Source organism: Polypterus senegalus, chromosome 4 (assembly GCF_016835505.1).
Source record: "Polypterus senegalus isolate Bchr_013 chromosome 4, ASM1683550v1, whole genome shotgun sequence".
NCBI classification, from domain to species: Eukaryota; Metazoa; Chordata; class Cladistia; order Polypteriformes; family Polypteridae; genus Polypterus; species Polypterus senegalus.
Genome location: NC_053157.1, coordinates 164056586 through 164071820, shown reverse-complemented (window position 1 = coordinate 164071820; position 15235 = coordinate 164056586). Strand labels below are relative to the sequence as shown.

Below are 15235 nucleotides of genomic sequence, written 5' to 3'. Positions count from 1 at the left end.
TTGTGTTAAAGGCATTACAAAAATAAAAATCACATTAGTGTAAGCTTGGGGTAGATGGCGTAACTCTCAAGTGAACAAAAAATGCAATTCTCCACAGTTCAATTTGCTTAAAAAATGAAAAACATTATTACCTTAGTTGGAAAACATGACACATCTTTACTAATAAAACTTTGATTGGAATTAAACTAATAAAATCAAACGGTTTCATTATAGTAAATGGAAATGAAAAGCAACTCACAATTTCAGGTATTATTTCTGTATGTCCCTTTTTGTGTAGCAACTTCAGACGCTCCTGCAAACAAGGAAGGTATTAAAAGAAAAAAGGAGAACAGTATTAAATATTGTAGAAACAATTTATTTCATCATTAATTACATGTTTAAGTATTTCTAAAAATATACAAAAGGCATCTAACTGGAAAAGTAATTTCTGTATGCATCAAATCTTTATAAATGTTTTGCCAGTGACAGCAAAGAATTGGCAGGCCACAAAAAGCAGAGAGAAACGCAGCAGAAGATGAAACTGTAATCAGAAACTAGCTGGTGGAATAAACAAAGACAAAGGTTAATGTGGCTAAACCCAATACACAAACAAAATTTGAAGAACATAGCCAGAAACACTTTTAATAAAAGAGAAGTTACACATGACAGTAAAGGGAAAAACATAATATAAAAAATGATGTCATGGTTATAATAAAAAAAAGAAAAACAAACAATTGGTCCAAAACAACACCAAAATCAAAATAATAAATGACACATGTTTAGCGTATTCCAAAACCATTAAATCTTTACAACAGATGGCATTTCCTTTGTTGATTGGGTTCTGCAAGAGTGATGTGTTTAAGCAACTACCATATTATGATTTTGGTCGTCCTGGATTCATTATTAAGTTTTCCTAAAATTTAATTTTGACAGTTCTACCAGAAAGAAATTATAATTGCTTTAATAATAGTTTTTAAACATGCATACTGTATATCCTTTTTACATTGGGTTATGAAGTCTATGTTGTATGGAGCATATTCCAGCAGCTACACACATATTTATACCTGAATCAAAGCAAATGAGAACCACCAGCCAACCTTACAGCATCTGAGTATAAGAAACGACCACGATCTCTTGAAAAATTTGAAGTAAATGTACAAACACTAGGCATCCTGCCAGGATGCAACCACTGCATTACTGACATAGCTTTCAAAAACCTGGAGTATTTAAGATAAAACCAGATTTCTAATGGTTACACCATATGCATCTGTATTATGTTGCATAAAGTTAAAAGAACAGCCTTAATTAAGATAAAAAAAAGTTTCAGACAAAGAGGAAAAGCCTAACAAAACATTGTCATAAGATGAAAGGCTCATTTCTAATTAATGTATTGCATCACTGTCTAACCTTTGGACATTGCACAGTAAAACGATTTTATATTTTTGCACCATACATCTCAAAAACGTTTGCTCATCATCATCATAACTATTACCATCATCATAAAGCTCTTACCTTATATTATAAAGGACATTCATGAAGAATATCAAGAAGAAAAAACTGTCAGTTTGAAGTTTGTCATTTAAACATTAATTAAATTCTTAATTACATATTTCCTCAGAAAGTATCAATAACCTAATACAGGTCTTCCATCACTAATCTGGCCACTGGTAATCCAGTTCCACCACTAATTCAGACAAGATTTCCACAAGCGTAATTTCAAATTTCCCAAGATGATGTGCCGACCTGCTACTGTTGTTTTGGTAGCACTACTTACACCGCCAGCTGTTTGCGCAAATTCATAAACACTATAGGACAAAGTTGGCATTGCTCATTCTACTATGTTTTAGTGGTACACCAGACCTTTTAAAACAGCAAATTTAACAAGCATGCAGATATTCAGTTACGCCTTCCTCCACTTACATTCCAAAGTAAGGGACTGAACTCTTCGTGTCAGGACCAGCCTGTACTTCATCTGATAACAAATATGTAAATCAGAGTTGAATTGGCATCTTTGCAGAGACTCTTTTAGGCTAGAAGGGGCGAAACAGACACCCAAAGATCAAAGAGCTATAATTCAAAAAATAACTGTGGACAAAATAATGCACCTATGAGAAGGAATGGATTTTAATAACTGGAACTGACTTTAATTCAATCACAAGGGGTTATTCACTCCTTCAAAAACTATCTGCACTGAACTTTGAGGAAGCTCTCAGTGGGAGCTCTGTACTCCAATACAGAGAACTTTTTATAACAGTTTTATGGGTAAACTGTATAGGAAAATCTAATTATTGGTGATTTGGAAAATTTATTAATCTGGCATCATTGGGACTAGTGAATTGATGGTCAACCTGTACTAAGAAAAGACATACAAAAAAGGTAAAAAATACTGCAGAGTCAAGCATACAGTATATATTATATATATATTTCTATTATTATATCATTGTATATTTTTTATATATATGTATTTTACGACTTCTTTTCTTTAAAAAAATGCAATCACCAATAATCAAACAGTTACAATTTTTAATTGAAACTAACTGATATAAATCTCACTTTATATTTCCTTTAAACATATAAACATTTCTATAAAAGTAGAAATAACTGAGTGATTTATAATTAATACAAACAGTTTTAAAAATCACATGCCTATGCATATTAAAATAAGTTGGTTTATTGAACAGTTTTGTATTACAAAAGCAATTGAATAAACTGTGAAATACTAATCAGTCAACGGTTATTTCACATGCAATGCAAGTTAGTCTAGCACTTTGAATAGTTATGTCAATGATTCTGCCTTTAAAATTATATTATGACATTGATTTTCTCACTAGTCATTCTCCCAGTTACTTAAACATAGCAGTTCACTTGCACTGGTTGTTCAAGGAATACCACCCAGATACAGGAAACAAATTTTCACAAGGGACCAGTTTGAGAAATGTTAATTTTAAAATGAACTTTACATTACATTACATTACTCATTACTTACAAGAAAAACAACTACTGTATTTTTCGCTCCATAAGACGCACCTGACCATAAGACGCACCTTGCTTTAGAGGAGGAAAACAATAAAAAAAACATTCTGAACCAAATGGTGAAATAATATATTTAATAAAATATAGCAGAATAATATTTCAACCATGTAAAGTCAACAGTAGTATTAAGAACCATCATCACTGTCATTAACAAATGAGGAGAGACTTTGAGGTTCAAGCACTCTTCTAGTTTTCTGGAAACCCCAAGAACTCCACATCACTAGTGTCAGAATTTATGAAGCTCAGTTGCTCACAATCACTTTGCAGGAACACATACCTATCACACAGCATAATCTGTCCAAAGCCACCCGGGGACAAAGCATGTTTTGACCAATGCTTCCTGAAGTTATATCGCCAGTCTGGTCCCATCTCTATTTGTAATGCCACAAAGTCCTTCATCTCGTCTTTTGTTGTGAGTCTCCACTTTGAAAAACGAGAATGTGGTGCAAGTGCAGCCCGCGATTCAAAAAATAGCTCTGTATACCTGTTTGTCTCATCTGACAGTAGCTGAAAAACAGCCTCAGGAAAGAACAGCCTGAAGTAGTCCAGCAACTGGTAATCTGTCATGTTCAACAGCAAGCCATGCTGTCTTGTGAAGTCTGATAGCCAGCTCCTACGGATCAATGTCTGGGTATTCCTCCCACACAAACCTTGCCGTAGGTGCATCGGCTGCGCGAATGGGCTGGGGCTGCATTGACTGGTGTCCAATCAGCTGATACCAGTTCCTCACTCTCTTGCTTGATCTCCTGATCACTCTCAACAAAATCAGATTCTGAAAAATCAGAGTCCGACTCAGCAATAATGCACAAAACATCCTCTGCGGAGTATTTTGTTTACTGCACTCGCTTTGCTCCCTTGTGAGATGTTGATGCCATCTTGCCTTTGTTTACATTTCGTAACTCACGCACACGCAAGGATTAGATGCTGAGTCAATGAGTCTAACATTCCTCCAAGCAGAGAGGGAATGCCTGTGATGTAAAAGTGAGTTTTGATACCATTAACAGCTGATTGTCACCCTCTACCCCTGGACACTGAATTTTGTCAGGTAATACGCATCACGGTCTGTGACACAATATTTGCTCCATAATACGCACAGACATTTCCACCCTTTTTTTGGGGAAAAAAAGTGAGTCTTATGGAGCGAAAAATACGGTAATTATGTTATATAGTTACTAATTATAAAATGTGTTACTAACTATGCTTTTCCTTTACATTAGTTTTCTCCTAGCAGAGATAAAAAACCCATAGTTGAAGTCAAAATAAGTCTATTTACTTTGACAAAGAGAAAAAAAGAATATTGCAGCATTAATTGCTACTTCATTCTGGATGGTTTATCTAATCTAATCTAATCTAATCAAGATGATAATATAAAGCAGGACTGACTGAGGAAAAAAAAACTTTCAAATATATACCATGGTTATGGATCAGGCAGGATAGACTGATAGGGTAATTTTTAGATGTTTTAAATTACACATTGTCATAGAACATATAATTTATGAGTCACAAAATAAAACTAATTTAACCTTCAGCCCAAATGGATGGAAATATTGGCATGAGCAATTTGCATTGGTTATTGCCTCGTTTTATTGGTTACAGTATAATATAGGCTAATGGGTCTGTGTCATCTGTTGCTTAGCTGCTCGTCGTACCTGCACTGTGTTCTACGTCAGGTATCCCTAGGGACAGAGATGTCCTACTGACATTCTGTCTTCCACTCAGACCTATACCTCAACAACCTCTTTTATAGGCAGATTTGGATTAGCAGACATTACCACAGTTTACAGTGTGCATATCGTCTTGCTCTGTATGTTCCATTATACTGGGCGGTGTTTTTTTTTTTAATCATATGATGACACTGAAGCGCAACTTCACAGAGATCACAGAGGTTTTCTGTCTGTAACTTTATCACCCCACAAAAATGAAACTCATTTACTCCACTTGGTTTCACTTTAGTTGTTCACATGTTATTCTCTGCACATTGAAGAGGTGGTCTGTATATGAAATGGTGTGTATGAAAATATGAGACGGACAACGTGCTTTACTAATTCAATATGGTACGTAATATTTTATGTTCCAATGCGAGACAATCCTGTGTTATATGTAACAGCTGGTGTCTGTGGATGAAGATTATCAGGAAACATTTTAGGAAACAATCAGGTGCCAGGGACCCGCTACTACTGTTAATAGACCTGGACTCATCTGCCACTGCTTCATTAACAACATGTGAAGCATAGTCAAATTAACTGGATTATATTAACGCAATTAGGAGTTTGCATTAAAAAATTTAACGCGTTCAAAATTTCAGCAATTTGTCAGCAGCTCTAATTTATTGTTTGTACCCTAGGTACTTTTTTAGTATTTATTATTAGTCAAAATTTTACAGTTTTGCTCTTGGTGCATCTGTAAAATATGACATGCTTATAACTTGCGCACAGTTGCTTAAAATAAAACAGTAACAATACTGTTACTGAGATATATATACAATGAAATTTTAAAAATATTAAATGTAAATAAGCATTCTAGTAAAAAAGAACATTAATGTGGTCTTTTGTAAACATTTATTCAGAAAAGAAACATGCAAGTAGGCCACTAACACATTTAAAGGCTTTGCATAATTGCAAACAGCAAATTTGATGAAATATAATTTTACAATTATTCGAATGAACAGAACAGAATAAAGCCAGCCCACAGGTAAAAATAAATCCAAACCCCTGTCTTGATGCTTTTAAAAGCTAAAAATGTTTTAACCTGCAAAAAAAAAAAAAGACATAATAATCGTCCTTACTTCAAACACAACAGCTTACAGGTTTATGCTTATTAATGTTTCCGTAATTTAGAAATAAGATCCCTCTCGTTGGAAAATCTTGTATACAGACTTGCATGTATCTTGTGATTTTCTGTCCCCATTTGCCACGAAGTGAAAACATTTCCAGAAGTCCACTCTAGCTGTTCTCTTTGTCAGTTAAGCATGCTGGTAAAAGCACCAACACTGCTGAAGTTGTCATCTTATTAACACCTGTGTGTTGATAGAAACAGGGTTGCAACTCAAGACGTGGCGAAATGGACCATGAAAAATGAGTACTGAAGTAATTTTAAAATATTAAAATCTATACTTATTGATATTTTGATAGTTTTGACAATCCTAGTATGAAACTATATATTAGCTGTGACAGCTAAATATGAGCAGTGTTGACACTAAAAAGACTCTTTAAAATTATAATGATGTTATAATAATGACTGCAAAATCAGAAATATCTCACCTATTTTCCAATGTCATTGATGAAAAAGGAAACAAGCTTTTCAAGAATGGGACTAGACAAGTGCTGTACTGAAGATTAAAAGAAGTAAACACAGGCAGTGGAGGACCAGGAGTTAATTCTCATGAAGGTATGGTCCTCTAGCCTTTTAAGAAAAATTATGCCAACCTCTCAAAGAATTAGGAAAGACCTGGAACCACTTTCCAGTCGACTATAACCCCAGAAGGGTTTTTTTTACAGGCGGCACGGTGGTGCAGTGGTAGCGCTGCTGCCTCGCAGTTAGGAGACCTGGGTTCGCTTCCCGGGTCCTCCCTGCGTGGAGTTTGCATGTTCTCCCGTGGCGTGGGTTTCCTGGCAGGTTTCCCCACAATCCAAAGACATGCAGGTTAGGTGGATTGGCGTTTCTAAATTGGCCCTAGTGTGTGCTTGGTGTGTGGGTGTGTTTGTGTGTGTCCTGCGGTGGGTTGGCACCCTGCCCAGGATTGGTTCCTGCCTTGTGCCCTGTGTTGGCTGGGATTGGCTCCAGCAGACCCCCGTGACCCTGTATTCGGATTCAGCGGGTTAGAAGATGGATGGATGGATGGTTTTACAGCACATTTTAAACACCATCCACCAGCATGGATTTTCAAACAAAAGGGATGCAGAGGTACTGACCTGAGGATGAAAAATAATAATCTGGAGTTAGGAAAGTGAGTTGGGACACCATGAAGATTTTTGAGCAGACCAACTATTCCTAACATATTTTGAAGTGTCTATGTTTAGGACACAAAGGGGCATAGTGTATGTTAATTAATTTGTAAAAATTGTGACCCTCTGTGTTCTGTTTCCTTTATACCCTTCCTTGTATACTTTTTTATTAATAAATCTTTTATATTGAACCTTTGAGCTATAGAGGAAATTTACATAACTTTTTATGTTGTACATAAATAATAAGCTGCGGTGGACTGGCGCCCTGCCCGGGGTTTGTTTCCTGCCTTGCGCCCTGTGTTGGCTGGGATTGGCACCAGCAGACCCCTGTGACCCTGTAGTTAGGATATAGCGGGTTAGATAATGGAGGGATGGATGGATGGATAAATAATAAGAAATGTTTTTTTCAATTATAAATGTTTTTGTTATGATTGACTGTTTACTCACTTTACAACTTGTGGAGTGAAACTGTCTTTGATTCTACTGGTATTTACAGGTATACCAATGGTCCTAAACTGTTTGCCAAAATTAAGGAGTTAGAAAAGAAAATGTGCAGGTTGGCTGAGGTCTAAAGAGGGCAAGGATTTTTGCATCTTTTAATAGTAAAAAGTACACTTTCACATGGATACTTAAACACACAACATGAAACTATACAGTTGTTTTCATACACAGTGGCAAAAAATGAAGATCGGAGACGTCAACAGTCTATTATTGAGGTGGTGGAAGAACTCAAAATTCCAAGAATCTATATCATGTTATACATGTTGCATGTATATATAAGATAAGATATATATATGTAAGAATTTCACTTAAATGTGTACACATTATAATAAACTTAAACTTCATTAGATGTGCAAAGGCCAAACAATGGACCTAAAATCTAGAGTATATGAAGTTACTGTATATTGTGAAGCCCTAAAGGTTACCAGAATAAAGGATACCACTCGATTAGCACCAGACAGAGTAAATCACTATGACAAAACTTAACATGAAAGTTAATTTTCATGGTCAGGGAAACAGCAACTAAGCATTCCAGTAGGGTTGAAAAATAGGCATTGCAAGAACCATCTATGTGCTTAGTGCTCTAGAAGAGCAATGGGCAGGGGCCCCTTATATAAAAAAACTGAATGGTGACCAACAGGTTATGCTCCTATGAATTTATGTATGCAGGAACCCAGCAGATGCAGATGTGATAAACCCTCACCTTATCATGATGAAGTTAGTAAAGCCACACAGGGCTACCAAGTAAACACAAAGTATCAGGCCCAGCTTGGTGGCACCACAGTGTCACTATGTAAGGAAGTTAGAATAAGGTTGCCCATTTAAGCAAATGAGAGATGACAGTTAGTGACAGCTTCCTCATTGAAGATGCACACTGATCTGGAGTCTAGATAAGACTTTTTAGGCAAGTTCTCAAAGGCAGAGAGTCAGAAAAACAGCAAGCAAGCGAGAGAGAGACAGACGTGCAGACAGACATATATGACATGAGCAGGCACTTTGGAAAGTGGATAATTTAGCAACCTGTCTCATTTTATTGATAAGGTGACTACTCATGTAGGAGGGCCTCCACATATTACAGGATTTATTTTCTTTGCTTCTTTTCTTCTTTGAAATTCTCTCATTAGTTTCCTGTTCAATTAACAAATCTATTTTTTATCTATAATTTTCTTAGAATTAGTCTGTGTGTGAAGAATTATCATAAACAGATCTTAATCATGTTCTGAAACTAATTTGCAGATGTACCTTCTATTTTCCTGCCCTTCTTAGAAATTGGTTTCTACTGTTGAGCCAATCAGCAGTGTAGAATACAGATAATACAGTCATATGAAAAAGTTTGGGAACCCCTCTTAATTCTTTGGATTTTTGTTTATCATTGGCTGAGCTTTCAAAGTAGCAACTTCCTTTTAATATGATGTCTTATGGAAACAGTAGTATTTCAGCAGTGACATTAAGTTTACTGGATTAACAGAAAATATACAATATACATCATAACAAAATTAGACAGTTGCATAAATTTGGGCACCCCAACAGAGACATTACATCAATACTTATTTGAGCCTCCTTTTGCAAATATAACAGCCTCTAGACGCCTCCTATAGCCTTTGATGAGTGTCTGGATTCTGGATGGAGGTATTTTTGACCATTCTTCCATACAAAATCTCTCCAGTTCAGTTAAATTTGATGGTTGCCGATCATGGACAGCCTGCTTCAAATCATCCCATAGATTTTCGATGATATTCAAGTCAGGGGCCTGTGATGGCCATTCCAGAGCATTGTAATTCTCTCTCTGCATAAATGCCTTTGTAGATTTTGAACTGTGTTTTGGGTCATTGTCTTGTTGGAATATCCAACCCCTGCGTGACTTCAACTTTGTGACTGATGCCTGATTCTATTGATTCACTAACAGAATGTCTGACTTGTATCTCAGAATGGATGAATAGTAATTTTCTCAAGTTAAATAAAGAGAAAACTTAAATCTTAGTGATCAGCAATAATGGATACAATGAGGCTATTAGAAATAAACTGGATACATTAGGATTAAAAGTCAAGACGGTGGTAAAAAGCTTAGGGGTGATTGTTGACTGTAATCTGAATTTTAAATCACATATTAATCAGATCATTAGGACAGCATTTTTTCACTTAAGAAACATAAGTAAAGTTAGACCGCTTATATCACTGAAAGATGCTGAGAAATTAGTTCACGCGTTTGTTTTCAGTCGACTAGATTACTGTAACGCACTCCTCTCAGGACTACCCAAAAAAGATATAAATCGTTTGCAACTAGTGCAGAATGCAGCTGCTAGAATCCTAACTAGGAAAAGAAAATCCGAACACATTTCTCCAGTTTTGATGTCACTACACTGGTTACCTGTGTCATTCAGGATTGACTTTAAAATTCTGCTTATGGTTTATAAAGCCTTAAATAATCTCACTCCATCTTATATATCGGAATGTCTGACACCTTATATTCCAAATCGTAACCTCAGATCCTCAAATGAGTGTCTCCTTAGAATTCCAAGAACAAAACTTAAAAGAAGTGGTGAGGCGGCCTTCTGCTGTTATGCACCTAAAATCTGGAATAGCCTGCCAATAGGAATTCGCCAGGCTGATACAGTAGAGCACTTTAAAACACTGCTGAAAACACATTACTTTAACATGGCCTTTTTATAACTTCATTTTAATCTTAATTTAACTTAATCCTGATACTCTATATGTTCAATTTCCTCAAAATAACTATTCATGGTGGCTCTAAAATCGGTACTGACCCCTACTCTCTTTTCTGTTTCTTTTTCCGGTTTCTTTCTACTCAAAGCTTCATGATGCTCCAACAATGATGGACAGATTAAAAGGCAGAAGTCTACGTGACCATCATCATCATCAAGCCCTTCTGTGAGAACCCTAAATCCAAAGAGGACTGGTTCATTTATGTTAGGTAGAATGCCCAGAGGGGACTGGGCGGTCTCATGGTCTGGAATCCCTACAGATTTTATTTTTCTCCAGCCGTCTGGAGTTTTTTGTTTTTTCTGTCCCCCCTGGCCATTGAACCTTACTCTTATTCAATGTTAATTAATGTTGATTTATTTTGTTTTATAATTGTGTCTTTCATTTTTCTATTCTTTAATATGTAAAGCACTTTGAGCTGTTTGTATGAAAATGTGCTATATAAATAAATCTTGTTGTTGTTGTTGTTGTTGAACGTAGTGCTGGGTGGTATACCGGTTCATACCAAAAACAGTTTTTTATTTTTGTTATGATATGGATTTTTCTTATACCGGAACACTGGTTTGAATAACCTAAACAATGTTCAGAAATTGGTGCAGCGGGAAACTGTTTAAGGGGGGATCTTTTTCACTGCTGCACCGCTAAACAGGCATACAATGGAGTACATGTACATGCGTTAGTTGGAGGTATTGAGCGGTGAAAATGGACAGAGAACATTCCTAAACGGTAGCTGTAGCAGACGATAAAATTGAACATGATAACACAGAAGAACTTTTGACAAAAAAAGGTACTGTGTCTGTTGTCTGAAGATACTTTGATTTTAAAAGGTCAGATGGGGACCATTATGTTCAAATGTGTGAATATTGTTTCTATACTACTGGATAATACTTTAAGCCAAGTTTTACTCGTTTTATTTTTTTTCAATACTGTGTAATGTACCTGGTTACTGTGTAATAGTGTGACGATGCCGGTCCCCTACAGACTCCCTCTTCCCACATGGGAGTCTGTTGAACCAACACCGTAAATAGTTATGACCGAGATGAGATGAGAAATCTCATTGAAACCAGGGGATGGTGGAAAGTGCTCAAGTGCTTATGTTAAAAACAGTCAAAAGTAAAACCAAAAGTGTCCATTGTGCAGTGTTCAGAAAAATACAGTACCCAAATAAATAGCAAATCTGTAAAACCAGTGAAACGTGGGGATAAAATCCATAATAAATAAATCTGTTAAAATAGAGGTTAAAATGCAGTCTCTCTCCTCGCCCGATCGCAGCACACCACCTCCTGTCTCCACGGCTCGCCCTACACTGGTGTTGCTGCCGGAGCCTTTGCAGCACAAACTGCTTTCTGCCTACCCCTGTCTTGGCTGCTGCCGCCACATTACGCGGCGAGACCGTCCAAGGTCGGCACACCTCTCGTCTTCCTTTGCACTCGCTCAGTCGTTCCTCAGATCCATTGGGAGGCTTTACATTTCGCTCGCCCCACTCTACACGCTTAATCAGTGGGGTGAGCCAGCCCCTACATCACATCAGCCTGCGCTCCCTTCACCTTCCTGGTGTCTGGACCGTCTCCCGTGTCTGCCTTTCCCCTTCTTTAACCTCCTTGTGTTCAATCTAATCTTTTTTCCTCCCCCCTATCCTGCCGGCCCATATGTCTCCGTGGGCGCAGCGCCTTATTCACAAGCCACAGTAAGCCGATGAAGCAATTGAGAACGATCAGGTGCGACTCGCCCCAATCACCTCATCAGCTCCCCCGGTCGTGCAATCGCGCCCACAGAGACGGGCACGGCGAACTGGATTTTTTTTTAAGCCGCGGACCCACTATACCACAAACCGCATTATAAATGCAAGTTGCAGTTTTATCATTTATGTATATAGCTTAGCTTAATGCAAGATGTGGTCACCAAGTTGCACTTGTTTTATTTTATGTTGGTGAATACTGTGTAATGTACCTGGCCTTGAAGTTTTTAATTAATAGTATTATTACTGGAAGTTGCACTATTATTTGTTTTATTATTATTTCCATCCATCCATTATCCAACCCACTATATCCTAACTACAGGGTCACAGGGGTCTGCTGGAGCCAATCCCAGCCAACACAAGGCGCTAGGCAGGAAACAAACCCCTGGCAAGGCGCCAGCCCACCGCAGTTGTTATTAATTAGTTTAAATATTATGCAGTTTAATGATGGTAAAGTTGTTTAAAAAGTCACTTTAACGTGTCAGTGGACAGAGCTTGTTACAATTAACAGAAAGTGTAGTTGGTTTACAAAAAAAAATTACTATTTATTCCTTTTCTAAGACATGTTCAGTGCAATACAACGTTTGACAAGCACATCTGAATATTTTACTAAATGTCTAAATGCCTCTTTGGATGGTTGACAAAATGTCAGAATTTTAGTTTTAAGTTGTTTGCAAAATTTGTTCAATAAAAAGGTTTTGACTGCAACTGTCATGCAATGTGATTCCTTCTCTTCATTAGTACTACCTCCTTGAAAACTATCACTTTATGGGGCCATGCAAACCGGTATTAATACTTGTGTGCACATTAAAATGTTTTTTTTGTACAATGCTCATGACGGAGAAATAGGTTATTCTTAGCCAATCTACTGCAGTAATTGCAGTGGAAAATGTGGTTAACATCCACACATGCATGTGAAAAAATACCGTTGAATACCGTGAAACCAGTACAATCTTGATAAATATTGTACCACGATATAGAATTTTGGTCATACTGCCCAGCACTACTTAAACGTTATCCTGAAGAATTTGTTGATATTGGGTTTAATTCATCCTACCCTCGACTTTAACAAGGGCCCCAGTCCCTGAACTAGCCACACAGCCCCACAGCATGATGGAACCTCCACCAAATTTGGCAGTAGGTATCAGGTGTTTTTCTTGGAATGCGGTGTTCTTCTTCCACCATGCAAAGCACTTTTTGTTATGACCAAATAACTCAATTTTTGTCTCATCAGACCAAAGCACTTTGTTCCAAAATGAATCTAGCTTGTCTAAATGAGGATTTGCATACAACAAGCGACTCTGTTTGTGGCGTGAATACAGAAAGAGCTTCTTTCTCATCACCCTGCCATACAGATATTCTTTGTACAAATTGTGTTGAATTGTAGAACAATGTACAGATACACCATCTGCAGCAAGATGTTCTTGCAGGTCTTTGGAGGTGATCTGTGGGTTGTCTGTAACCATTCTCACAATCCTGCGCATATGCCGATCCTGTATTTTTCTTGGCCTACCAGACCTGAGTTTAACAGCAACTGTGCCTGTGGCCTTCCATTTCCTGATTACATTCCTTACAGTTGAAACTGACAGTTTAAACCTCTGAGATAGCTTTTTGTAGCCTTCCCCTAAACCATGTTACTGAACAATCTTTGTTTTCAGATCTTTTGAGAGTTGCTTTGAGGATCCCATGCCGTCACTCTTCAGAGGAGAGTCAAAGGGAAGCACAACTTGCAATTGACCACCTTAAATACCTTTTCTCATGATTTGACACACCTGTCTATTAAGTTTAAGGATTAAAGAGCTAATCCAACCAATATGGTGTTGCAAGTAATCAGAGCTGAGCAGTTACATGCATTCAAATAGGCAAAATTACAAGGGGACCCAAATTTTTGCACAGCCAGTTTTTCACATTTGATTTAATTTCATACAACTAAATACTGCTTCACTAAAAATCTTTGTTTCTTAAAACACCCCAGTACTCAGATGTTCCTAGGAAATGAATGACATACCACTGTTATCTTTTTTGTTGAAAATAGAGTAAATTATTATGCAGGCTGAGACGGGTTCCCAAGGTTTAATGACTGTATATAAAAAGGGAAAAAGAAAGAAAGAAAGAAAATGAATATAACCATAAATGATAATGAGAGTTTATGAACAAAATAAAGACAATTTGAGCCCATCCCAGAAAGGCAAAGATGAATGTAGGATATTAGCCTAGTTCACATTCCAAGGATTGGATGATGTATTTAACAAAGGGTTAGTTGTTCATTTTGTAAAACACATTAAACCAGTTGTTTTCACCGATCTAGAAACACACAACCTTATTTACTTTGTCATTAATTCAATTATCAGTATTTCAGCCACTTAAAGTTTAAGCCTCAATTAAACTGAATTTCAATTGAAACAATAATTTGAATTTTAAAGGAAAAAATACATGGAAAATATAATTCCTTTCTTTTGAAGCATGAGGGGTTTTTGTCTGAAATTTTAGAGTTGGAAAGCATACCTGTGTTAATGGAAGGATGCCTTCATTGTTTTTGATATATTCCTGATATTCTTCATCAGTGTCTGCAGTCATAAGCAGCAAGAGATTTAGAATGAAACTCTTTCCCTTTCCTGTTAAAACCAAAAGGGACAAATTTTATTCTAAAACTCTCATATCCTTTTGTTTTATGCTCCAAAATAAACAGACTCCCAAAATATATGGCAGTACTAAGCCTGAGATTAGGCAATTACTGTTATATTATACCATTAAAGGTTAAGTGCAGTATATTCAGGAACTGTACTTTTTAAAATTAATACAAAGTTCCTTACTTTAGAGCACAGTTTCCACAGGAAAATTAATTTACACCATTGTTGTGAAAAAAAAAACAACTTGAACTTGAAAAATACATTACTCTTTCGTAAGAATTAAGTAATTTATGAACACAATAAGTAGGAGAGGTTAAAAGCATTTCCTTTATCACATCAATATCATATGAAATATAAAAAAAGTAACTTACTTACAGGTGGTCAGAATTCATTTTAAGAAACAAAATCAAACAACATTATACCTGAGATCAAATGTGTGAGAGTGAATATTGAAAATATTACCATTTTGTGATAAAAGGCACACTTTTGTAGAAGACTGTGTTTCTCTTATACTTTGTGATATCATTTCCTCTGCATTATGAAAATCCATCACCTCAGCTATCGCTGAAAGTTTCATTCTGCCGAGTTCCTTTTTCAGCATGTGCAAAGTATACAATGCAAGGTCCATGGCTAAAATAAATAAGAACTACAAGATCAATAAAATACTAACTTGTTGAATTTTTATAAAA

The 15235-nt window shown here is 36.5% G+C and overlaps 1 protein-coding gene across 1 annotated transcript in view; it reads right to left on the bottom strand.

Moving 5' to 3' along the window:
• LOC120527786 overlaps positions 1–15235 on the bottom strand; it is a 105628-nt gene that overhangs the window by 70342 nt on the left and 20051 nt on the right. Inside the window, exons 4-6 of the mRNA XM_039751601.1 lie at positions 15009–15176; positions 14422–14531; positions 239–292 (exon numbers count right to left, since the gene is read on the bottom strand). Of these exons, the coding sequence (XP_039607535.1) occupies positions 239–292; positions 14422–14531; positions 15009–15176 (332 nt within the window). The remainder of the gene's footprint in view (positions 1–238; positions 293–14421; positions 14532–15008; positions 15177–15235) is intronic.